General features: G+C 39.0%; 1 protein-coding gene across 1 annotated transcript; it reads right to left on the bottom strand.

Moving 5' to 3' along the window:
* Window positions 1-1,487: 1,487 nt before the first annotated feature.
* Window positions 1,488-25,735, bottom strand: ssp6 (PDZ domain-containing short spindle 6). The gene is made up of 3 exons (XM_073980855.1): window positions 24,466-25,735; window positions 4,064-4,426; window positions 1,488-3,994 (listed from the first exon to the last, which is right to left on the bottom strand). Exons 1-3 carry the CDS (start codon window positions 24,667-24,669, stop codon window positions 1,910-1,912), a joined length of 2,652 nt encoding a protein of 883 aa, XP_073836956.1. The 5' UTR covers window positions 24,670-25,735; the 3' UTR covers window positions 1,488-1,909.
* Between the last annotated feature and the right edge of the window lie 1,101 nt (window positions 25,736-26,836).

The raw sequence follows: 26,836 nt of genomic DNA, 5'->3' as shown, positions 1-26,836 counted from the left end.
TGGGTCTGGCGGTAAACGGTGAGAAGACCAAGTTGATGGTGTCGACGCGCAATGCGTCCATTGAGCTCGGACCGACTGTGGAAGTTGGTTCCTATAATATTGAGGTAGTAAAAGACTTCGTCTACCTCGGCACCTCCGTCAACACAACAAACGACATCAGTTGTGAAATAAAAAGAAGAATTGTATTGGCCAACAGATGCTACTTTGGATTAAGTAAGCAGTTTAAAAACAAAGCCACATCTCGTCAAACAAAAATAACGCTCTACAAAACACTGATACTACCCGTGCTGATGTATGGCTCCGAAGCCTGGGTACTTGCGCAAGCAGACATGGCAGTGCTTGGTGTGTTTGAGAGAAAAATTCTTCGAAAGATCTACGGACCAATCTGCGTTGACGGTGAATATCGACGTCGCATGAACCACGAGCTGTATCTGCTATACAACGACATGAATATTGTTAAACGTATCGAGATGCAGCGATTGCGTTGGCTAGGCCATATCATAAGAATGAGCGATGATGAACCCGCTAAAAAGGCGTATGAATACATGCCACATGGCGGTGCACGCAGAATTGGCAGGCCAAGGAATAGATGGCGCAAACAAGTGGATGTTGAGATGAAAAGGCGCGGTATTCCAGAGAGCAAAGCAACAAATAGAGAGGAATGGAGATCTCTTCTTAGTTCGGCCTATAGAACAAATGTTCTGTAATGGGCCAGCTAAGTAAGTAAGTAAGTAAGTGATGAAACTTGTACTGTCGTGTGGGGGGCAGTGAATACTATTTTTTTTCATCAAATATCAATGCGATTTGAGAGCAGGCCCTAAAATGATTTTTTTTTTGTGTGGGAGGTACCCGAAGATGTGGACCTATTGAGTCTATATTGGAACTTCGTCTATTACGAAAGGCAAATTTTGGACCGAATCGCTTGATACGTTCCAGAGTTATCGTGCGCTCGAACCAGGCAGACAGACTGAAGAAGTGGACCTATTGAGTCGATACTGGAACTTCGTCTATTACGGAAGTCAAATGTTGGTTATTGTGTTATCGTGCGTTCCAACCAGCCAGACAGACAGACTGACGGACATGGCTAGATCAACACCAAAGTGTCTGAAATGGATTTCGTCCAAACATACTTGGGGTCTAAATCCATTATTTCAATGAGGCACATTTTGCCCGTATGAAAGTGTACATACCCTCGTTAGCATAAATGCTGAGGGTATAATTATACCTTCCATTATCAGGTCCATGGATCCATGTCTTCATATTCATACATATAATAACTAATGACACTAAAATCAATAAAATATATTCATACATACAAACTAAGGAAGCGTTTTGAAGAATATGATGGTGCATAAGTGTAGTTCTTTATAGATTTTCCAATAACATGTTAGTGTATATGTACTGTTATAATTCTCATTCACTTGATTATATGAATATTTTAATTTGGCAAAATTTGACAAGACTTTTGTATTCCTTCTTCTTTGGACTTTTGTTACTGATTATGATATACCTAAGGTTATTTGTTGTAATTGTGATAAATATTTCGTTATGAACTGTATGTATGTATATGAACCTAACCTAATATCGATGTGTCAAGATGAGAAGAGACGGCTACACTATGCAATGTTTCTTTCCTTTGGACTATAACTTGCCATGCTATGCGTCGTTCTATGATTATGCTAAAGTAAGAGGCATTTGGTTATATTTGGTTTCTATACTCTTCAATCCTTTCGGATAGCTATGTATTAGTTAAGCGTTATGGTGCTTCGCTAGATATTCGAGATCGCTTACTGAGATTATCACCACCACCACAGGCGTGGGACAATTAAGTTATGCTGCTTCTTCTTCCATTTCGCTTTGCTGAATTTTATTTAGGCCAATTGCAGCGATTGACCTAAACAAGCGATACCTACAAACGTGTTACCTCGGTAACTGTGGCAGAATTGGCAGTTTGTGGTGATCCGGCTGTGGATGTTGCGGCATCCGTTTTTGGTTGCGGCAGATGGGAATAATAACCCATTTGGCATTGCTGGTGATGACCTGCATGACCTTGATTAATTTGCATTTGAGCCATTTTTATGGCCTGCTGATGCTGTTGCGAGGTGCTACATTCACAGGGATTTGGTGTTGGTCCAGTCCCCGGCGAGGCTAAAATATCCTCGGCTGATTTGGCAGTAATGGTTGTTGTGGTGGTTGTCACCTGTTCGAGAAATTCCGTGGGTGGCGGTGCATAATTTTCCACATCGGTATAGGCTGAATAACGGCCATAGGGATTTTTCCTTGGTATGGAGTGGCGTTGTTGGGCAATTTGCAAATTGACAATGGGCTTCATGGCCACCGTGTCCAGATAACCGTAACCATAGCCATAGGCTCCCAAATTGGCAGCAGTTAAATTATCCCATGATTTGGGTTTGTGGACATAGGCGGTGTTGGGAAATATTTGGGCCGGTTGGATTTGAGTGGCGGTGATATGGTAACGTTGCTGGTACATGTGCTGCATATACTGGGCTTGATGTTGTTGCTGCTGCTGTTGGTGATGATGGTGTTGCGAATGATGTTGATGCTGATGTTGCTGCTGTTGATGATGATGGTGATGATGATGAGGGCCACCGGATTGTTGCTCCGCCTGCTGCTGTTGTTGTTGCTGCTGTGGCTGATGGTGATGATGTTGATGCTGATGTTGTTGATGTGCCTGTTGCTGACATGTCGATTGCCGGGACTTGGTGGAATGCTGCCTAGAAGTCATACCCGGATTTTCACTATTCGGATCATAGAATAGCGTGTCGGTACTAATCGAGGTGGTATAGGAAGCCGTATCAGGTTGTTGGAATTCACTTGAAGTACATGAGTGTAGGCTACAGTGACTGGCCAAGCCAGAGGCCAAATCGAAATAACGTGACCTAATGCTCCCACTCTGGGAATCACAGCCATGACCAGATTTCTGATGTTGACTGGCAAGGGATTGCTGTTGTTGCTGCTGCTGTTGGCCACTTCCATAATACTGATAATGTTGGGTGACATGATGATGGCTGGGATCGTGGGCCACATGGTGGTGATGATGATGATGCCTTGTGGCCGGTCCCGGTGAGACATGACTCTGTGACTTAGGTCTGGGTGGACGTTCTTTCGACTCACTTTCCCTTTCACGATCTCGATGCTTGTGCTTGTGTCCATGTTCCTTGTGATGATGGCGTACATGTCGCCGTGTGGGTACACATTGTGTGTCACAACAGGGACTGGCCAAATCGTAGGCATCCAAACTAACATTATCACCATTACCACTGGTGGCCAGGGCCGCCGTTTTAGCCGACGATTTCCATCGAAAATCAATGCAGGGATTACAGGAACGACCATGACAATGTTTACCAGCCTTGGAGGATTTGTGAGCACCTGCTACTGCTCCGCTACTAGTATCCTGCTGCTTAGGTGGTGTCGATTGTTGTTGCTGCTGCTGCTTGTTTGGTGGTTTGTGTTTCTCACATGTCCTAGGTGGTGGTGCTGGCGGTGTTTGGGAAACACTTGATCTCCTTTGGCTGGTGAAATGCTGCGAGGTGGGTCCAGCTGTTGTGGTATCACCCGATTGTGCCCGACTCAACGGTTCTCCTATTGTCACAAAACAATCACCACTACTGGTGGTGGATATCGATGGCTTCAAGACATAACGATATGTTGGATCGAAATATTGATACGACAACATATACTGAGCTGGTGGTGGTATTATTGTCTGCTGTGATGATTGACGAGCTATGTTTGTAAAATCTTCGGTGGACAATGCCGGACGATAGTAGGGTAAATTTATTTCTGTATCAGTGGGTGAGTTGCCCGTCTCTGTACCACCTTCTGTGGCAGTGGTGGCTTTTTTGCGTGCCGGCAAACTGTGGGTCTTCCACTTGCCCTCCAACAGCTCACGTTCCCTGACGCAAATCCTCTCCAATTCGTTCATTTTGTTTTGCAGCAGTGTTTGCAATTGGATATAGCGCATGTGTAAATTAACCTGGTTAAGGAAAAGGATAACAAATTAATGAAAATTTTAAAAATTTTTTAATATCATCCCCACACTCACCTTCCGCACACAATCCTCAAACAGCACAACCATGCGCATCCTAGAATCACAACTTTTTATAAAATCCACCAATGTCTTGTGATCAGCCTTCTCCATATTTTGGCCATTAATCGAGAGTATGACATCACCCTCCCTCATACCCGCCTTATAGGCTGGTCCATCATATTCCACATAATCAACATAGGTAATCATCTCCACTTCCTGGTCCTTTTTGTAGTGTATGCCATAACTTTGCAGGGTAAAGCCAAAAGAATCGTTTTTCTTTTCCACAATTATGGTGCGGCGCCGACGATCCTCATCCACTTTAGATGATAGAAAACGATCCGATTTAACACGTCCCAATATATGGGTCGATTGAGATAACTGAAACGAGACAGACACACACACATACATAGAAATATATTAGCTTTTTACAAAAATACATATTTAGAACAAAAGAACTAAAAAAAATGCCTTTTGGCTTCCATTTCAAAGTCTTGCCAACACCACAGCAATCATCGTCTTTGTCCCATTATACCAGCCGGCTAACGGCAGCCAGCCAGCCGTAGTCGTTGTCATTGTGTTGTGTTGAAAACTCATTACAATCTCCTTTTCAAACGCATGCCATAAAAAAGAGGAGAAATAAAAAAATTCAAAGTATCGTCACAAATAGCCCGCAGCTATGCAATTGCTAATTGTGGCAGGACATTTACACGACAAGTACAACTTACTGCCTGTGCCACCGACAACCAGCTTCCAGTTTGGAAAGTTTTACCCCAGCCTAAGAATTGTCAATGTGTTGAACTTTTAATAATACAGGACAAGAGAAGACTCAAGGGAATGTTTGAACTTCCCTTATCGAAGATGTAGCCTAAGTGGTGGACACTCTGCTAAGTACTACGAACTCTGTATGTGGGTTAGTGTATAGCCTGAATTTAATTGAAATACCGTTGAAAACTGGTAGAAGAGGTGAGGAAATGGGAAATGTTGAATTATAAATATAAAGTAAAGATGTGTAGGATGAATAGTTTTTAGGTTTGGAATGCCACATTATTCTCCTAGGAGACTATAGATACAAAACAAAGATTCCGGTAGGTTATAGCACAGCAAAGCCCAGTACGTGGTCCCTATTTTGCTTAAGTGGACACTGACTTACCGGGTCAAGATATCTCTGTGTGCCGAACACCACATTCGTCTACAATTACCTTATAAAGATAAAATGATCCACCAGTGGATAATCCTTTGGCAAACAAGTAAAAAAGTATCAGTCAGCTGTGCTGACGAGATATACCCTCAGCCTTTGACTAAAAAAATATATTGATTTTGTATCACGAATTTGTTTCGAAATACGTGAAATTTGTAGGTGTGGGGCTATATCATTGACATATACCAAAATTTTTTAGTGAGCAAACTTCTGATTCATAGATAACTCGAAAAAGTTTGAAATTTATCTCTCACGCTAGCCATTTTAGTATGAGCTGGCAGAGTTTTTGAAGCTTTTGGGCCATTATTTCAGGAAGTATGGACTTACTCCGGAAAAAAATTTACCGTTGTAAAGGGGGCCGCTAGGACAAGCTACTGAAAAATTTTCAACACGATCCAAGAGGAGCTCTTAAACTTCACTTCTTCCGAATTTTGTGTGGTAGATACCCGAAAGAGTGGAGTCCATTTTTCAACCTGATACATTACTGGGTGAAATAATACAATGTGCGAGTTTTGGGCCAATCAAAATTTCCCAGAGAGAGTTATTTTACAGATTTTCCATTTTATTTCGGGAGGTCAGGCTTTCTTGGGGAGTTTAGTCCGCTATCTACGGAAGTATTGACTTGCACACGAAAAAAAATTTACCATCCAAAAGGGAGCTGCAAGAACAACCTGCTGAAAATTTTTTCAAGACGATTCGAGAGGAGCTCTTAAACTTCACTTTATCCGAATTTTGTGTGGGAGGTAACTGAAGGAGTGGGTCGATCTATATCTGGAAGGAACTATACGATGTGCAAGGGTTGGTACAAATCGATTGCTCCATTCGAGAGTTACCGTTCACACAATTTTACAGAAAAATTTTTGAACTTTTGTGTGGGAGGTACCTGAAGGAGTGGACCGATATGGCCCATCTACGAACTTAAACTAAGTTTGGGCAAAATATTACGAAGTGCAAAATTTTTTTCGAATCGGTTAATCCGTTCGAGAGTTATCATGCGCACCAGCCAGACAGACAGACCGACGGATGGACATGGTTAAATCGTCTCCAAATTGTCTGAAACGAATATCGTCCAAACATGCTTGTCGTCTAAAACCTTTATTTCGGTGAGGCACATTTTTAGTCCTTTAGTCCCTTTCTAGTCTAAAGGCTGAAGGTATAGTAATCAGTTCAAAACCGTCCTATGACTTTTAAAACACCGTAACAAATCCATAATTCAAACCAGTATGGAAGCGATCAAAGTCGGGCCGGGCCGACTAACACCACGATGAGGACGTAGGGTATGAACGATACAACAGCAACGGTCCTGACCGGCTTTAACATGGCAAACCTGAGGACTTATCTTGGTACCTCTTTCATCTCAAGTGGCCACTGACCTACCTGTGGTCTCACCGCGCATTGCATTGCCACGCATTCACCCATAAGAATGATAAAAACTCAGGTTGGGGATACGGATTAGTAAACCCACACATATAAATAAACCTACCTTAAAATAACAAACAAACAAAAAAATCAAAGCCTTCTGATGTTTACGACCCCCACAAATATTTTAAGGACCGTGATCTGCGAATCTGCACATGGAATGTCCGGACACTTTACAGAGTACGTGCAGTTTGCGCATTGGTGGATGTTCATCTAAATTTGTTCTAGGTTATTGTAATGCTAAAAGTAGGAGGGAAAATAACTTTGGTCCACGGTTGGGAAGTTAAGCCTTCATGTTGTACAATTAAAAAAGTATCAGTCGGCTTTGCCCACATAGACATACCCTCAGCCTGTGTGAGTTGAAACACTTTTTTTTACCCTCAGCATTTATGCTAACGAGGGTATATACACTTTCATATGGGCAAAATGTGCCTCCTCGAAATAATAGTTATAGACCCCAAGTATGTTTGGAAGAAATCCGTTTCAGACAATTTGGAGTTGATTTAGCTATGTCAGTCTGTGTGTCTGGCTGGAGCGCACGGTAACCCTCGAGCGGATCAACCGATTCGGTCCAAAATTGGGCTTTCGTAATATTTTGTCTAAACATAGTTTAAGTTCGAAGACGGGTTATATCGGTCCACCTCTCTCGGTACCTCCCCCACGAAAGTTCGAAAATGTTCGGAAATTTTGTGCTCACGATGAGTCTTGAAGGGAGTAACCGATTTGGTCTATACTTTAGACATCATGAAATTTCTACCAGACATAGATGAGGGTTCAATATGGACTCGATCGGTCCACTCCTTCGGGTACCTCCCATACAAAATTTCGGAAAAGTTCAGTTTAGGACCTGCTCTCAAATTGCTTTGATTTTTGTTGTAACAACTTGTATTAACTGCTCCCCATACGACGCTACAAGTTTCATGAGGGGCAAGTCCATACTTCATGAGCAAATATCCTGAAAGTTACCAAAAACCCCTATGACACCGTGCGTAGTGGCTGGAGCGCACAATAATTCTTGAACGGATCAACCGATTCGGTTGAGTTCAAAGATAAGCAATATAATTTCACTCCTTTAGGTACCTCCCCCACAAAAGTTCAAAAATGTTTGAAAAAATTGTGAGCACGATAAATCTTGAAGGGAGTGACCGATTGGGTCCATATTTTACACATCCTAATATATCTACCAGATATATGTAGATCTGGTTGGATTATGCACTGTATTTGTCCACTCCTTCGAGGACCTCCTACACAAAATTTCGGATAAGTTCACTTTAAGACCTGTTCTCGAATCACTTTAATTTTTGTTGAAGCAACTTGTATTCGCTGCCTCCATTACGACGGTAAATGTTTTTTAGGAGCTTAAGAAAACAGCCCGAAAGGTTTAAAAACCACCTATGGCACCCTATGTATTGGCTGGAGAGCACGATAACTCTCGACTGATCAACCAATTTTGGTTCAAAAATTGGCCTTCGTTATATTTTGTCGAAAATTAGTTTCAGTTCGAAGATGGGCAATACCGGTCAACAAATTCGGGTACTTCCTCCCAATATTTAATAAATTGTCACTGAAATGGTATGCACGATATTCCTTGAACGGAGAAACTAATTTGGTTCAAACTTTGGTTCTCCTAATATTTTGTCCAAATTTAGTTTAACTTCTAAATTGGCCCATATCTGTCCTCTCCTTAGGGAAACTCGCCCACTCAATATTTGTGTCTAAGTGCAGTTTAGGGTCTGTTCGAAGATCCTTTGGAAATGTATACCGATGCTGTTCGTTGTGGTCATGTTAACAGCGATATTATGCTTTCTGTGGAAAAGTCCATGCTCCTGGCATACTGGTCCAAAAGATATACGATGACCCACTGAAATGACTAGTGGGCGCGATATCTATCGAATAGATATGACTCCCAAAATAAGATCCACTTCTATAATGGACTATGTCGGTCTATTCCTTTAACTACCACCTCCGCAACACTTTTGAACTTCAATCCTAATCCACATTTTTGTCGGCAAGTTCAAATGTCCAAAAAAGGCCGCAACTTTCAGGAAAGACCCTGAATAACATTCGATCTATCCGTAGATGAAAGTTTCAATTCACATATGATGAGGATATATGTATCTCTATCGGCAAAGCCGTTTGATACTTTTTTTACTTGTTTTGCCCAAAAACCTACGTATTTAGGAGGTTTTCACAATTTAGGGCGTATTAACTTAAGGACAAAACAAGTAGAAAAGCGTTAAGTTCATACCCTCCAACATAAAATATTCTGAATTAAAATGGAATAATTAGTTTTCATTCCTGTCCCCAACTTTATGTGGGTACGTTAAAATGCCAGATAATGTACATAAAATGCTTCATTCGGGAGGCCCTTTTTGTGGTGCCTATACCTAACTATGTATGTTGACAATTTTTGGTGGGCTAGAAAGTGGAAGGTACCGTTATATAGGGGTTATAATAAAACATGGACCTATGTTGACAGTTTTTGATGGGAGCCTTTAATGTCAAATAACTCTTATTTCGGTTAAAAATTGTAGCTAAAATCCTCAAAATACCGAAAATCGGTACATAACGTGAGAACTTCAAATGTCATTAAAAGCTAGTTCGGAGGTACCCCCATATGTGGGCTATACGAAAATATGAACTTAAGTGAATAATTTTTGTTGGCTCTTAAATTTCAAATTACGGGAAGTCCAACAAATAAAGCTAAGGTACGGAAAATCGGGAGGTTTGTTTTGGGGCTATACCAAAACATGGACCTAAGTTCGATTAAACATTTTAAGTAAAATCCTCAAAGTACCGAAAATCGGGAGGTATCGTTATACTGGGGCTATGTTGAAAATTGTTTATGCAGATGTGTGGTGACCACTACAACCTTCAAATGTCAAATTACAGTTAGTTCGGTTAAAAATTGTAGCTTAAATTGCCAAATTACTGAAAATCGGGAGGTACCGTTATATGGGAGCTATATCAAAACATGAACCTATGTTGACAATTTTTGATGGAGAGGTGTTGTGACCACTAAGAACTTCAAATGTCAAATTACAGCTTCTCTGATTAAAAATTTTAGCTAAAATCCCCAAATTACTGAAAATCGGGTGGTACCGTTATATGGGGCTATACCAAAACATGGACCTAAGTTTATAATTTTTTCGAATATAAGTTTTTTTGGGCACTAAGAACCCTAAATATCAAATTATAGCTAATTCGGTCGAGAAATGTGACTTAAAACGTCAAAATACCTGAAATCGGGCGGTAACGTTATATGTGGGCTACTCCAAAACATGGACCTATGTCCACTAGTTTTGTTATATAAGTTTATTGACACTTAAGAACTTTAAATGTCTAATTATAGCTAAATCGGTTTGAAAATGTAACTACAAACGTCAGTATTCCGTAAATCGGGGGGTACCGTTATATGGGGGCTATACCAAAACGTGGACCTAAGTTTTGTTATATAAGTTTATTGACACTTAGGAACCCTAAATGTCAAATCATAGCTAAATCGGTCTGAAAATATAGCTAAAAACGTCAAAATACCGTAAATCGGGGGTAGCGTTATATGGGGTCTATACCAAAACGTGAACCGATATAGCCAATCATCGAACTTGACCTGCCTGCAAACAAAAGACGCATTTTCCCAAAATTTCGGCGTCCTATCTCGTTTTTGTGGATGCTAGAGTGATTACCACAGATGGATGGACGGTCGGACGTTCAAAGATCGACTCAGAATTTTACCCTGATCAAGAATATATACACTTTATAGGGTCGTAAATGAATATTTCAATGCGTTACAAACGGAAAAACAAACTTAATATACCCTCCATACTATGGTGGAGGGTATAAAAATATGGATTAGGATCAAAGCTGAAAAGCATTGCGGGGGAGATACCTAGAGGAATGGACCGACATAGTCCATTTTGGAAGTGTGTCTTGTTTTGGCATTCATTCCTCTCGATGGATATCGCGCACCATTATATCAGAAAACAAGGACTCGTCCATGAAAAACATACCACTGTAAACAGGGCCACTAGGAGAACTTTCGGTGAAATTTTTCAAACAAAAACAAAATTGTTGAAAATTTATGTGGGGGTACCCTAAGGAGTGGACCGATAGGACCCTTTTTTGAACATAAACTAAGTTTGGACCAAATTGGTTGCTCCATTGATGAGATATCGCGCGTACTATATTAGAGAATATTTTCAAACTTTTGTGGGGGAGATACTGGAAGGAGTGGACCTATAAGCACCATCTTCGATTTTCATCTAATATTTAAAGAAATATTTCGATATAAAAAGTGTGAACCAATGCAGTATTCGGTTCGAGAGTTTTCGTAGGCACCAGCCACTACAAATGCTGGCCGTATGGGTTTTTATAGCTTTGGGGTCATTTTCTCAAGAAGTATCGACTTGCCACGAAAAATACTTATACCTAGTAATAGGGGATTTGAGTACAACCTGTTTCAAGAAAAATCAAAACGATTTGAGAGAAGGTCCTAAACTGATCCTTTCCGAACTTTTGTGTGGGAAGTACCCGAAGGAAGATTCCAACTTTGGTGAAGGAGATACCCAATGTAGTATCGTAGTGAACCGAACTTGATTTAAGTTTATGAAAAATATTTCGACTGCGAAATTTTTGGACCGAATCGGCTTATCCGTTGGAGAGTTACCGTGCGCTCTATTCACCACAAATGGTGCATTGCCGGTTTTTACAGCTTTCAGGACATTTTATCAAGAAGTATGACTTGCCCCCTGAAAAAGCTTGTACCGTTGCAATGGGAGCAGCGAATACAAGTTGTAACAACAAAAATCAAAATGATTCAAGAGGAGGTCTTAAACTGCACTTTTTCGAAAATTTGTTTGGGCGGTATCCGAAGGAGTGGACTGATATAGTCCACATTCGAACTTGATCTGTGTCTGGTAGAAATATTACGACATGCAAAGTATGGACCAAATATTTTAACCTAATTTCTGGGCTACCTTACTTTTACTTTGAAACCCTATTAATATTTTTATACTCTAACCCACACTGTGGAAAAGCCATAGGAAGAACGCTATTGTTTTTGGTAAGAATTGGTTCAGATTTTGATATATGTAGCTCCCGTTTATATTTTATCCGATTCGAGGTACTTGATGCACCAAACACGCAAGATCTGTCCAATTCCAATGAAATTTGGAGTGTGTGGTATAGAAACAAGTCTGTTAAATTATATTGAAATCGTTCTAGATTTAGATAAAGCTGTCATATATATTTAACATATTCACAGTGGTGTAGTGTAGCATATAGTCGGCCCTGTCGACTATTATAATTTCAGTATGAGCCCGGCTGGGATTGGAACCTAGGTCTCCGGCAACCAAGTGACATGTGAATTATTCAATAGGGGAATTTTTGTGGCTTGTAATCTAATAAGGATATAGCTCTGTGATATAAAATATACGAAAAAGGCTGAATTGAAGCTATGATAGGTCCTCAAAAAATATTTTCAGAAACAACAGCATGGCTCTTTTATTCGTTCATATACTTTGAATCCATTTCGAAATAATGTCAATACATTTATAACTTGGATTCCATGGAATTTCCAATTTATATATACGAGCACTTGTATGTATGTATGTGGGTACGTATTCGCTATATGTATGTAGGTACATACATATGTATCTTAATTGTTGCTTTTGACACTTTTTCTACAACTATCCCTGACAGTGCAATGTTGTTGTGTCTGTCTGCACTTCAATGCTATGTTATGGCTGTATACAATTTGTACCCTCAAAAACAGATAACAATGCGAATATCAAAGAGGTCAAACACGATAAGGTTGTTTTGGTTGCCCAGGTAGACTGTGCAAAAAACGTCACTTTCGTGTCTACAAACAATAAAGTTCAATATCAATGCAACTGTCTACGGTATGAATGATTCATTGCCGTGTGTAACGAAAATAGATAAGATGGTCGGTCGTTCGTCATATACATATTTAGAGAATAAATTCATATTTAGGAATTTCATTAATTTTTAATTTAGTTCAAATGACTACCATATCATATGTAGGTACAGAATATGTTTAATATTCTAATCGATATTACTCAGTCAGATAGAAATATATTTGTATGTATTTATGTGACTAACTAATCTGGGCATTCGTAATAATAATGCATCGTCATTTTTTACAAAGTCTAAACGATAAGATATAATATTTAGTCTGACGTAGAAATTTGTTGTCACATTATTTACGTTTTATGGCAATTAAAAAGATGAGTTATAATGACGAATTATATTAATTGTGTGTCAAGTACTGTTGGATTAAAATATCTACCCTGTAGGAAATGTCAGTAATGAATCTTTTAATGTATTATCCGGTGGAAATTTTATACATACATATGACCTGTTATTTGAAATTTACACTAGTGACATTAGAGCTAGGATGCCAGTTGTAAGTCATTAGTTGCTGATCGGCCATTTGTTGACATTGGCGTTAGTTAGTCCAAACACACAGTGACTTGTCGACCCCAGGTTTCCTACAGGTTAATTTCCTATATGACTTTGTAACATGATAACACAATATGGTGCAATTGTGTAACACACATACAAATTTATATATAATTAGATGAAATAATTTCGTCCTTTTAATTTAAAAAGGGGGAACTGCCTTTAACACCCGTTAAAGGTAGTGAGTTAACATATGCCGCGCGTTCACCCACAAGAACGTTAAAAACTTGGGTTTGGGCGTCGGGGTAGTAACCCTCCCCTAGAAAAAACAGCCTACTATGAAAAAGCGAAAGAAATGAAAAACGAACCCCTCTAAAGTTGACGAACCCGCGAATCTGCACCTGGAATGTTCGCACTCTTTATAGAGAAGGTACAGTCTTCGCATTGGCAGACGTACTTGAAAAGTACAAGGCCGATATTACTGCCATACAGGAAATACGATGGATTGGGAAATGCGTCACAACAACACCTAAAGATGGAGCACTGTATTATAGCTGCCATGACGCAAAGCATGAGTTTGGTTGCGGATTTGTAGTTAGTCGGAGACTAAAACATCTGGTATCCAGCTTCACCCCAGTGAATGAAAGACTCGCTGCAATTCGATTAAAAGCAAAATTCTTCAACGTCAGCTTTATTTGCGCTCTGCTCCCACTGAAGAGAAGGACGAACAGACCATAGATATATTTTACGAGCGCTTAAAAGAAACTTATGACCGTTGCCCTGCCCATGATATTAAAATTATTCTAGGCCAAAATTGGAAAGGAAAATATTTTTGGCCCAACAGTCGGGAATTTCAGTCTCCACAGTGAAACATCTGACAATGGTATGAAGCTGATAAACTTTGCAGCTGCAAAAAACATGGTAGTTAGCAGTACCAGATTTAATCATCTCGATATTCATGAGGGCACCTGGCTGTCTCCAGATCAAAGAACAAGTAATCAAATTGATCATGTTGTAATAGATGGAAGACATTCATCCAGCGTTTTGGATGTACGATCCTTCCGAGGCGCAAACATTGGTTCGGACCACTACCTTGTTGCAGCAAAGGTACGTACCCATCTAAGTGTTGCAAATAAAGCACGAACAGACACAACGCTGAAGTTGGACATCGATAGGCTGCAAACACAATAGATAGCCACAGCATATTCCACTCAACTAGCCCAATTGCTTAATGAGAGCACTCCTTGTCCCGATAACATAACAACACAATGGCAAAATATTGCCCACACCATGCAAACAGCTGCAAAATCCATACTTGGTTACCAGAGACCTCCACAAAGGAATTCATGGTATGACCAGGAGTGTCGTGCTGCTACCGAAGAGAAAAATGCGGCATATAGAGCTACTTTACAATCATTAGCAACACGTAGCGCACGAGAGAGATATCGGGAGAACAGGAGAGAAGAGAAACGTCTTTTCCGCAAGAAAATGGGAGAAATGGAAAAACGGGAGTGTGAAAAAATCGAGATGTAGGAGCCAGAATGAAGTCCGAAAATTCTACCAAAGAGTGAAACATCAAACTGATGGCTTTGGAACTGACACATCCTCCTGTAGAGACCAGCAAGGTAATCTGGTAACTGATACAGATAGTGTGCTAAGGATATGGAAAGAGCATTTTTCCAAACTGTTGGTATCCAATAGTAGCGAAGTCGACGAAGATACCACAGATCCAATCCCAGAAAATGGTATTGAATGTATACCACCCGGCCAAGATGAGGTAAAGACAGCAATAAACCGACTGAAGAATAATAAGGCAGCAGGAGCTGATGGCCTACCAGCCGAGCTGTTTAAAACCGGAGGCGACGCGCTGATAAGATGTATGCATCAGCTAGTTAGCTCCATCTGGAGGGAAGATCGCGTACCCGACGATTGGAACCTGAGCATCCTGTGTCCCGTCCATAAGAAAGGATATAAGACTTTATGCTCCAACTATAGGGGCATAAGTCTTCTTCCTATCGCCTCCTAAAGTGGGTCTGGCGGTAAACGGCGAGAAGACCAAGCTGATGGTGTCGACACGCAATGCGTCCATTGAGATCGGACCAACTGTTGAAGTTGGTTTCTATAATTTTGAGGTAGTAAAAGGCTTCGTATACCTCGGCACCGCCGTAAACACAACAAACGACATCAGTTGTGAAATAAAAAGAAGAATTGTATTGGCCAACAGATGCTACTTTGGCTTAAGTAAGCGCTTTAAAAACAAAGCCACAACTCGTCAAATGTATGGTTCCGAAGCCTGGGTACTTGCGCAAGCAAATAAGGCAGTGCTTGGCGTGTTTGAGAGAAAAAGATCTACGGACCGATCCGCGTTGACATTGAATATCGACGTCATATGAACCATGAGCTGTATCTGCTATACAACGACATCAATATTGTTAAACGTATCGAGATGCAGCGATTGCGTTGGCTAGACCATATAATAAGAATGAGCGATGATGAACCTAAAACGCTAAAAAGCCGTATAAATTCGAGCCACATGGCGGTGCACGCAGAATTGGCGGGCCAAAGAATAGATGGCGCAAACAAGTGGATGAAGAGATGACAAGGCGCTGTATTCCAAAAAGCGATGCACGAAACAGAGAGAATTGGAGATCTTTTCTTAGTTCGGCCTATGGAACAAATGTTCTGTAATGGGCCAGCTAAGTAAGTATGTAAGTATTTAACAGGTAAGGAAAGGCTACAGTCATGACGGTATCGGCCATCAACGCCGTTATTCATTGTTAAGGCAAGTTGTACTATAATTATTTCGAAGAGTTTATTTTTCAAACACACCAATACTGACTAATCTGCTTTGTCACGTACTCAAGCTACATATCTGGTAGTGGAACGGTCCTGGTTTTAACATGAAGAAGCTTAGGACGTATCTTGGTCCCTCTTCCATCTCAAGTGGACGCTGACCTCCCTGTGGTGTCACCTGGGGAACCGCCATTAATACCCGTTAAATGTAGTGACACAACATGCGCCGCGTGTTCACCCATAAGAACGATAAAAACTTAGTTACCGAGTTGCAATATAGAAATCTGTGATATAATTTAAGTTGTCTTTAATTAAATATGTGTTGCCATTCATTGTGCTATTTGACGAAAACCTTCATGTAAATATATTCAAAATTATTACGTATCCCCTGAAGATGTCAACAAAAATTGACGAAACGTCGGGACCAATGAAATAAAAACGAATTTTTATTTACACAAACTTAGGTCGACAAAGCTTAACTAATACACAATAGGATAAAAACTTAGGTTGGAGAAACGGATTAGTAAACCCATCCCCATAAAAAATCGACCATAAAAAACAAGTAAGAACAGCGTTAAGTTCCGCGTGACGAACTTGTTATACCCTCCACCACGAGTTAAATTGAAGTAAAATGGAACAATTAGTTTCCTTTTGTTTATGAAGAAGACTAAATATCAAATTTCAGCAAGTTCGGTAAAACAGTGTGGCTAACCTTCACAATACCGAAATTCGGAAGGTTCCATGGGGGCGATATCAAAACGTCGATCTATACTTACAAATTTTTAGCGGAAAACTACATGAAGGCGTGGACCTATACCGACGAATTTCTGGGAAAACATTTTATACCCCCAACGAAGACTAAGTAAAAAATGTCAACCATTTCGGTGTCATAAAACGGCTAAAACCTTCACAATACCGAAAATCGAGTGGTACCGTTCTATGGGGGCTATATGAAGGCCAAATACCAAATTTCAGCCATTTCGGTGGAATATTGAGGCCACAACTTTCAAAATACCGAAAATCGGGAGGTACCGTTCTATGTGGACTATATGAAGGCGTGGAGTTACCGTCAAATTTTATATGGAACCTTTAATACTCCAAATGAAGACCAAATACAAAATTTCAGCCATTTCGGTGGAATATTGAGGCGACAACCTTCAAAATACCGAAAATCGGGAGGTACCGTTCTATGGGGACTATATGAAGGCGTGGAGTTACCGTCAAATTTTGTATGGAACCTTTAATACCCCAAATGAAAACCAAATACCAAATTTCAGCCATTTCGGTAGAATATTGAGGCCACAACTTTCAAAATACCGAAAATCGGGAGGTACCGTTATATGGGGCTATATGGAGCGTGGACCTATACCGACAAATTTCTGGGGGAAAGTTGTATACCCCCAAGGAAGACTATGTACCAAATTTCAGCCATTTCGGTGTGACATTGAGGCAAAAAATCTTCAGAATGCCGAAAACCGGGTGGTACCGTTCTATGCGGGCTGTATCAAAATCGATATAGCCCATTTGCAATACAAAATATCCTGGGAGTAATAGAAGCTTCTGTACCAAATTACAAACCTCTATCTTTAAAATTGCAAGCTGTATCTAGATTTCAACAGACGGACAGACAGACATGGTTATATCGACTTAGAATTTTACCCTGATCAAGAATATATATACTTTATAGGGTCTACGATGAATATTTCGATGTGTTACAAACGGAATGACAAATTTAGTTATACCCTCCATATTACGGTGGAGGATATAAACAAAGAAAAATAAAACAAGTAAAAAAGTATCAGTCGGCTTGGCCGACAGAGGTACATATACACTCAGCCTATGTCAATTGAAGCTTTCATCTACGGATAGATCGGGTCTTTTCAGAATTTTGTGGGCCTTTTTGGACATTTGATCTTGCCGATAAAAATGTGGGTTAGTGAAGGAAGTACTTGAAGGAATGGACCGACATAGTCCATTACGGAAGAGGATTTTATTTTGGGTGTCATATACTTTCGATAGATATCGCGCCCACTAGTCGTTTCAGTGGCTCACCGTATAATTTTTGGTCCAGTATACCAGGAAGCACGAAGCGTATGCCAGGAAGCATATCACTGTAAACCGGACCACAACGAACAGCATAGGTATACATTTCCAAAGGATCTTCGAACAGACCATAAACTGTACTTAGACACAAATGTTGAACTTTTGTAGGGAGTTTCTATAAGGAGAGGACCGGTATGGGTCATTTAAAAATTAAACTAAATTTGGACAAAATAGTTGGTTATCCAAAGTTTGTACCAAACTGGTTGCCCCGTTCAAGGGATATCGTACATACCATTTTAAGTGACATTTTTTAAATATTGGGAGTGGACCGGTATTGCCCATCTTCGAACTGAAACTAAGTTTGGACAAAGTAAGACGAAGGCCAAATTTTGGACCAAATCGGTTGATCAGTTCGAGAGTTATCGTGCTGTCCATCTTTCGGGCTGTTTTGTAAAGAAGTACGGACTTGCTCCTGAAAAAAACTTTTACAGTTGTAATTGAAGTGGCGAATGCAAGTTGCTTCAAAGTGATTCGAGCGCAGGTCTTAAAGTGAACATATCCGAAATATTGTGTGATAGGTACAAGTAGTGCGATTCTCCAACATATTTTTTGAGTTACCGACAAAAATCGGTCAAATTAAAACGCACAATTATGAATCAAAAGTCGTCCCTAACTTACCGAAAAACACCGGAAATTACCGAAATTATAAGCATTTTAATTTTACCGACAATTGTCGGTAACTCAAAAAATGAGACAGAGAATCGCACTACAGTAGGAGTGAACAGATATAGTCCATATTCGAACCTGATATATTAGCATGTATAACGTATATTAGCATGTGTAAAGTATGGACCAAATTTTTAGCAAAAACTTTAGAGCAACATTAGAGCAAAAACCAAAGCGATTCGGGAGCAGATCCTAAACTGAACTCTTCCGAAATTTGGTGTGGGAGGTAAGGACCGAGTGAGTCCATATTGGAACCTTATCTAAGTATTGTAGAGATTTCATGAACCAAATCGGTTACTTCCTTCAATAGTTATCGTGCGCACAAATTTTCCGAAAATTTTCGAACTTTTTTGGAGGAGGTACCAGAAGTGGACCGATATTACCCATATTCGAACTTAAACTAAGTTTGGACAAAATATTACGAAAGCCAGATTTTGGACCGAATCGATTGATCCGTTCGAGAGTTATTGTATGCTCCAGCCAGACAGACGGACATGGCTAAATCAACTCCAAATTGTCTGAAACGGATTTCGTCCAAACATACTTGGGGTCTAAAACCATTATTTCGTTGAGGCACACACATATGTATTTACCCTCGTTAGCATAAATGCTGAGAGAAAAAAACATGGGTATTTTTATATTCCCAGCTTTTAGGCTAGAGAGGGTATATCGGCCTTTTTGTAGAAAATTTACTTCTGTTGAAACTGAGGTATGGGGTATTGTATCTCGCGAATTGTTGTAATATACCATAACGCATTTAGGTAAAATAAACTGTTTTAGCACGATTCACTGATGGATTTCTTAAAATTATAATTTGAGCGGAAGCTGTGGTCATATTAATGTAAAACAATAGGAAACAATCGTTGAAGGAAACGAGTTTTTTTAAGTCAATTTGCAATTAGTGGCTTTACAATACAATGTAGAGTATAATGTTCAAAGAAGAAGTTAAAGAATGCACTTCAGAGATGAAGTTTCTAATGTATGGTTTTTTAATATAACCACTGCATCAATCTTAAACGGATGCTGACATTTTGAAGACTGAAAAATTGGGTTTTTTGAATTTTTGCTCTAATCGGGACGTGCAACTGTACTCGTTTAAAAACTGACTATAAGATTGTAGTACTCGCGATTACGCATTTTTTGATGTATAACTCTGGCGTGTATCCTTCAAAGGTTCACAACAATCTCAGATTAAAATCGAAATTTTTGTGCGTAAATTTTTCTAAAAAAACAGTTTTTTGGATTCAAAATTTACAAATGCCATTCGATTTCAGTGGAAACCCGCGTGAATTTAGTTTTTTTACGTTCTGAATCTAACAAGCCTTTGCGCGTCTAAATCCATCCACTAGATCGGCGGATATGATACCCCTCAAATTTCGAAAATATGCAAAAAATATTTTTGAAAATATCACGTATTTAGACGCGTTTTAGATGTGTTATTCCTACTTAGATAAATAGAGCGAAACGCATATTTAAAATGTGCGAAAACATCTATTGAAAATGTTCGCGAATCCGGAGATATAATAGATTTTTTCTAAAAACTGAGTGCGATGCTACATCCACGGTTCTTGATGGATCGCATTGAAATGACATAGGATGATGTATTTTTTAACGGTGATCATTGAAATCGGATGCGCATAAAATGCAAATGTACTTCGTGGAAATTATGGGCATTTTACTGTTTTTTGCACCCTAACATGCAACTGATGCTACATCGTGGTCGTTAAATGGAATTTCACAAAGTGTATATATAATAAGAGGGATTGATTCGCTGTTTTGGAAAGTCGGATGCGCATCTTGTGATTTCCACTATTACGCGGTTTCTATGCGTTTCAAATGTTGTAATATTCAATATAACATTATTTTAATGTTATGCCACAATTGGAATTCCTTGTGATTTAATATAATGTTCTAAAAATATTCGCCAATAGGAAAACTATAAGTGAAAAAGTTGTTGCAACGGAATATCTTCATTATTGCGTGAAATTTGGACGAAAATGACGAAGAACTCAATCATTTTTTCTTCAACATTTCCTATAAAACCATAAAATTAGAATAACATAATTTTTATTTTTTCGTCACATTTTCATTGTATTTTTGCAAATAACACGAATACTATAGCTCCAAACTTCACGACTTAGGTTTCATTTTATTCCTCACAATGTCTGGATGCTGCTATAATTTTTTTATATATTTTTTGTAAGTATAAGCGCTATTGTTTCAAAAATATGCTTGTAAATACATGAAATTATTTAACAAATTTAATTTTTCGCGAATCCATTGAAACTTTTTGAATTTTTTTTGCATATTCTCAAAGGGTGCGAATTCAGTTAACGACAATTGGATATAACAGCTAACTATATTAAGCCGCGATTTTTTTAGAATTTTTTCTAATTAGCATAATTAAAACGGTCATATCTTTTGCGCGCAACAATCAAAGTTGGTAACGAAAACAGATTTGGAATGACGATTTTTTTCTTAATCTATGTACCAAAAATCATAGATGTAGTATCAAAATTTTTTTTGATTTGTTTGAAATGGAAAATACGATTTTAGACATTTTTGCTGATATACACTTTGATACGACCAAAAATGTTCCTCATCGAAATAATGGTTTTAAACCCCAAGTATGTTTGGGCGAAATCTGTTTCAGACAATTTGGAGTCGATTGAACAATGTCCAATGTCTGTCTGGCTGGTGCGCACGATCTGGTCCAAATTTTGCATTTGCAATATTTTGTCCAAACTTAAAGTTCGAAGATGGGACATATCGATCCACACCTTCCGCTACCTTCCCCACAAAAATTAAAATAATAATAATAGTGTGCACGATAATTCTCGAAGGGAGTAACCGAATTAGTCATAACTTTGCATATGGTATTTTTACTTCCGGTCCACTCTTTCGGGTACCTCCCACACAAAATTCGTAAGAAGTGAAGTTTGAAGTTTTGTCGCCTCCTTTACGACAGTAAAATTTTTTCGGGGGCTAGTCCATTTAATGAATTCACCACGGTGCTCTAGAATCAACTTTAAATGGAAGGTGCTGACACCTGGGAAGTTTTTGTTCTTAGATGAGAAAAACAAAAAAATAAAAAAAATCACCGGAGCGCTTTCTATGTATCATTTTGGAATATTGACTATATCGGTCCCTTCCTTCAGGTATCCCCCACACAAAATTTGAGAAGGATGCAGTCTAACAGCTTATCGCGGATCCTTTGAAATTTTTTCCAAAAATGTCTTCTTGTGGGCCCTGTATACTCCCTGAGATAATGACCCACAATCTAAAAAAAACCCTGTCGGCACCAACTAAGCTGAGTAGTACGTAAGATAACCCTCGAAGTGAGAAACCGATTTGGTCCAAACGTTGTACATCATACAGCCCCGAATTATGTCCGAATATTGACTATATCGGGCCACTTTTTCGGGTACCTCCCACACAAAGTTTTGAAAAAGTGCAGATTAAGGACTCGTGTTGGATAATTTTTAATTTTTTTGCAACATTTTGTGTATGTATGTCCTAGTTAAGACGGTACATATTTTTCGGGGACAAATCTATACTTCCTGAGACATTGAACCAAAAACTCCGATGCTGGGGTATATCTATGTCGGCACAAACTTTCTTACTTGTTTCAAAATCCCTCGTTTAAAGATATGGTTATTAGGTGCTTAATAAGATCACAAATATATATGATCGGTCCGAGCTATATTGTTTGTTAAAAAAGCGGGTAACACCTCAATGATAGGTTCAGGCAATTTTTGGAGATTTACACTTATAAATTTGAGAAAAACTTTTTACAAATCGTTGTTTTTGTTTTTTTTTTGTATCCACGAGTAATTAAAGTCAGTGTTTGTGACCGATTTATTTTAACCTGCAGATTTATTCAACACTTTAAAACCTTTTTCAAGAACCACATTATTAGTGGGGGAAAAGGAGGTAAACTATTGGTTGTCAGAGGTAAGGATCATGTGCAAAGTATTGACCAAATCGGTTACTGCCCATTTATACCATTTTACAGAAAAAAATTAAACTTCTGTGAGGGAGGTACCCAATGGACCGATATGGCTTATCTTCTAACGTAAACCAAGTTTGGACAAAATATTACGAAGGCCAAATTTTGTGCCGAATCGGCTGATCCGTGAGTTATCGTGAGTTCCAGCCACTACACATGGTGTCGTAGGGGTTCTTTACAGCTTTCGGCCCATTTTCTGAGGAAGTGTGGGATTGCCCCTGAAAAAAAACTTGCAACATCCTAATGGGGGCAGCGAATACAAGTTATTGCAGAAGAAATAGAAAAAAAAAATCGCGAAGAGATCTTAAACTGCACTGTCCGAAATTTCGTGTGGGAGGTACCCGAAGGAGTGGACCGATATAGTCCATATTCGAACTAGATCTATGTCTGGTAGAAATTGTATAATGTGCAAGGTATGAACCAAATCGGTTATTGCCTTCGAGAGTTATCGTTTACACCATTTTACAGAAAAAAATTGAACTTTTGTGGAGGAGTGGAACCGATATGGCGCATCGTTGAACTTAAACTATGTTTGGGCGAAATATTACAAAGGCCAAATTTTGAACCGAATCCGTTTATCCGTTTAAAGGTTATCGTGCGCTCTAGCTACTACACATGGTACCGTAGGGATTTTTTAAAGCTTTCGGGTAATTTTTTCAGGAGATGTGGATTTGGACCGAAAAAAGCTTGTACAAGCTGTGGCAAAAAACATCAAAGCGATTCGATAGCAGGTCTTTAATTAAATGTACTTTTCCGACATGTTGTTTGGGAAATACCCAAAGAAGTGGACCGAAACAGTTCATATTCGAACCTGATCTTTGCCTCGAGGAAATATTACGTACCAAATCGGTTACTGCCTTCTAGAGTTATCGTGCCCACAATTTTACCGAAAATTTTTGATTTTTTGGTGGGGAGATATCGAAGGAGTGAGGCGATTGGTCCCATCTTCGAACTTAAATTAAGTTTGGACAAAATATTACGAAGTCCAAACTTTGGACCGAATTGGCTGATCCGTTTGAAAATTATCGTGCGCTCCAGACAGACAGGCGGATATTGCTAAATCGACTCCAAATTGTCTTAAGCGGATTTCATCCAAACATACTTGGGGTCTAAAACCACTATTTCGATGAAGCACATTTTGGTCGTACAAAACTGTATATAACCTCGTTAGTCCAAATACTGAGGGCATACGAATACCTTTCGCCCTGAAATTTTAACTTTTGTATGGATATTTGTGACAAGGCATGCTTCTATTTTAAGAGCTTAACCCCACCACCAGATGTGGCCAAAAATAATTTTTTTTCTGATTACATTTTTTATCTCTTAATTCCTTAATTCCCCCACTCCATTTTCTCGATAACTTTTTTTCCCTACCAAAGAGATTATGTTATAGATTATACTAAAACATATGTACTTGGGGGTATCATCTATTCACTGAACTCATAATTGGATTAAATATCATCATGGTTGGTTGGCCGATGGCTATTTCGAACGAACGAACAAAAAAATTATTATTAAGGGGTGGCAATAGAGGAACTCCAATTTGTAACTTGTGGGAGAGCCACAACAACATCGAATTGAAAGAAAAAACAAATTTGCAATCAAGCATGACACTAATGTCAAACACCTGAAATAAATGGTGGTCAAATGATGGGTAAAAAGAAAAACCACGACAAGGAATACGAACAAAAAAACAAACTCCTCTAAAGAACTCCATAGGAAGGCCATTGTAGGAGGGTAGGGAAAATAAATAATTAGCCGATGTAGAATATCTAGTTTATGGGGGGCGACAAGTTTTACAATATTTACCTGGGCAAAATCCAATTCCTCGTCACTGGCGCCCAACGTTTTCAGTTTGAGTCTCCCCAAACTGCCGGTACCCATGACATACTGAGTATTGCCATTGCCACTGTTGGAACGTAAACAACCACCACCGCCACCAACGCTTGTGGACATATTTGTAACAGCAGCTATGCTCTGACAGCTACTGCTCATAGCATTGGCAGTGGCCATGGTCGGTTATTCGTTCGGTCGGTAGTCTGGTTTGAAGTAGTAGTTAAGGGTGCTGTCGATGTTTCTTAGCTTTTAAGCGATTGTTTTGGTTTCCTTTTTGTTTTGCCTTGCCTTGTCTCACGTCGCGTTGCGTTCTTGATGGCATACAACACTGTTGATTTCCGGATTATTCCTGTTTCTCTGGCTTCTTGTGTGGTATGTCGCACATTTTAATATACATACATAACACATATGTCTGCGTGTATGTGGCGAATGTGTGCAAACGAGATTTGCCTTGTATCCTTTGATCCTGTATTTGCATAGCTATTGATTTATGGTCTTATACACGGCCGTCACTAGGCCACTCACTCATTGACCAGTTGTGTGTTTCATCATCGCTGGCTTTGAGATTTATGGAAAGTAGGGTAGCTTTTTTGGCATTAGCATTTAATTAATTTGATTATATAATTGCATTTCAACATTGAAACTCTAATCAACACACACACACTCACATAACTCGAATTGTCTTAGGGGAAATCACAAATAAAGGGGGGAGGCAGGTATCTATTTTTTCGCACGTACACACACGTTAAGAGGATACAGAAAGCAATATACCGGATAAAATTGACCGACCGACCGAGTGCAAGACGTAATCACTTAAATCTCTACATAATTTGAAATCTTTTCAAATAGCCTCAGAACCGAACGAACGAGCAATGAACCCCTAAAGCCATATGAATATCATGTTATACCCCAAACACACAGTTTTCAGCTTATTCGACTTTTGTTATTTTTTAAACTTTTTTCATTTCTGGCTTTTGTTTTTGTTGGTTGCTGTTTTTGGCCACTTAACTAATTATTTATTAATTTTCTTGTAAATATATTACAAAATTGTTTTGAAATAGGTATTTTCATAGAAAAAAATTCTTCCGATATATTAGACCAATGCCGTGTATTTAAGAGAGAGTTTAGCTTTCAACTGTTTTGCCTTTGATTCAAAAGCCATTCAATTTAGTTTGAATTTCCATATCAAATCAACCACCATTACGTTAACCATGGCCAACAGAACGTACAGAAAAATGTCACTGAATCGTTTGTGCAGGTTAATTCCATAATAGAAAACTTTCTCTGTCTGTTACTCTCCCACACACACGTGTACTCTCTCTCCCTCTCTTGGGTCATTTATGTACTACTCTTCGTTGGCATCAACAAAAAACGGAAAAGGAAGTCATTTTGCATGGTCCGTCAGAACAACATTAGGCCAAGAGGCAAAAGGGTTCACTTTTTAATATTATTTCCTAATTAAAAATTAAAACTCAACTAGAAGTTTTATTCATCTGTCAGCCAGCCAGTTAACCAGTCATCCGTAACAAACGGTTACGCTGATTTGGAATTGTATGACGACGGCCCACAAGAGATACGGAGCAATGTAGATTTCGTTGCTTTGGCACGCACATTTTATAATTTTATTATTTATTATTACGGTAATGCATTCTTTCTCTCGCTCGCGTTCTCATCACCATATGCTATTGAATATTTCTCTCTACTAATTTGTAGTTCTCTTTTTTTATTTGCCTTAACAGACGTTGTTGAATGCAATATTGTTTGGAGCAGTTTTCTGCACATGAATAGACACACAACCATATGTTAGCTGTCATCGCGCAAGCACACACATATACACACATACATTAAACATTATACACAAATGAACCGTTATGCTTACTTTTCGTTTTGTAGCTATGAGCTTTTGTATGTATTGAGTCTGCTGTGTTCAAATTAACGGCACTGAGAGAATTTGGTTTGCATAGTTGGTAACACTAGATAAAATATGGAAGTGTTCCCAACTTATATTTCCTTCAACACTTGCCGTTAGACACATTATGTTTTGAAAACAATTAAAAAAGAATTATTTGGTTTTGCCGAGAGATAAATACTATAACCCCATAATTATACAGAAAACAAGTGAGCAAAGGCATTTCACCAATTTTGGTAACGCAATTGGGAACATTTTAAAGCGCTGTATGTCTTCACTGTTGAAAAGCATCTAAGCAAAGCTTAGATATTCTTCATTATTATTCACATAAAAAATGGAAAAGTGGGATGTGCGCCAACCTATTTTGCATCATAATAAAGGTGATATTTTTCTCATCCATTGACGGGCTTTCCTTTTTGAATACGGCTACTAAAA

Source organism: Musca autumnalis, unplaced genomic scaffold (assembly GCF_047663935.1).
Source record: "Musca autumnalis isolate F117 unplaced genomic scaffold, ASM4766393v1 scaffold_4, whole genome shotgun sequence".
Lineage (NCBI taxonomy): Eukaryota > Metazoa > Arthropoda > Insecta > Diptera > Muscidae > Musca > Musca autumnalis.
The sequence above is the reverse complement of the archived record's forward strand: the minus strand, read 5'-3'. Positions and strand labels throughout refer to the sequence as shown.

What these genes read in the sequence shown, in the direction of transcription:
- ssp6 (XM_073980855.1), bottom strand. Translation starts at nt 24,669, where the DNA reads ATGGCCACTGCCAATGCTATGAGCAGTAGCTGTCAGAGCATAGCTGCT. An exon ending in AGGAATTGGATTTTGCCCAG is followed by an intron (nt 4,427 to 24,465) that starts GTAAATATTGTA and finishes GTCTCGTTTCAG; the next exon opens with TTATCTCAATCGACCCATAT. An exon ending in TTGAGGATTGTGTGCGGAAG is followed by an intron (nt 3,995 to 4,063) that starts GTGAGTGTGGGG and finishes TTCCTTAACCAG; the next exon opens with GTTAATTTACACATGCGCTA.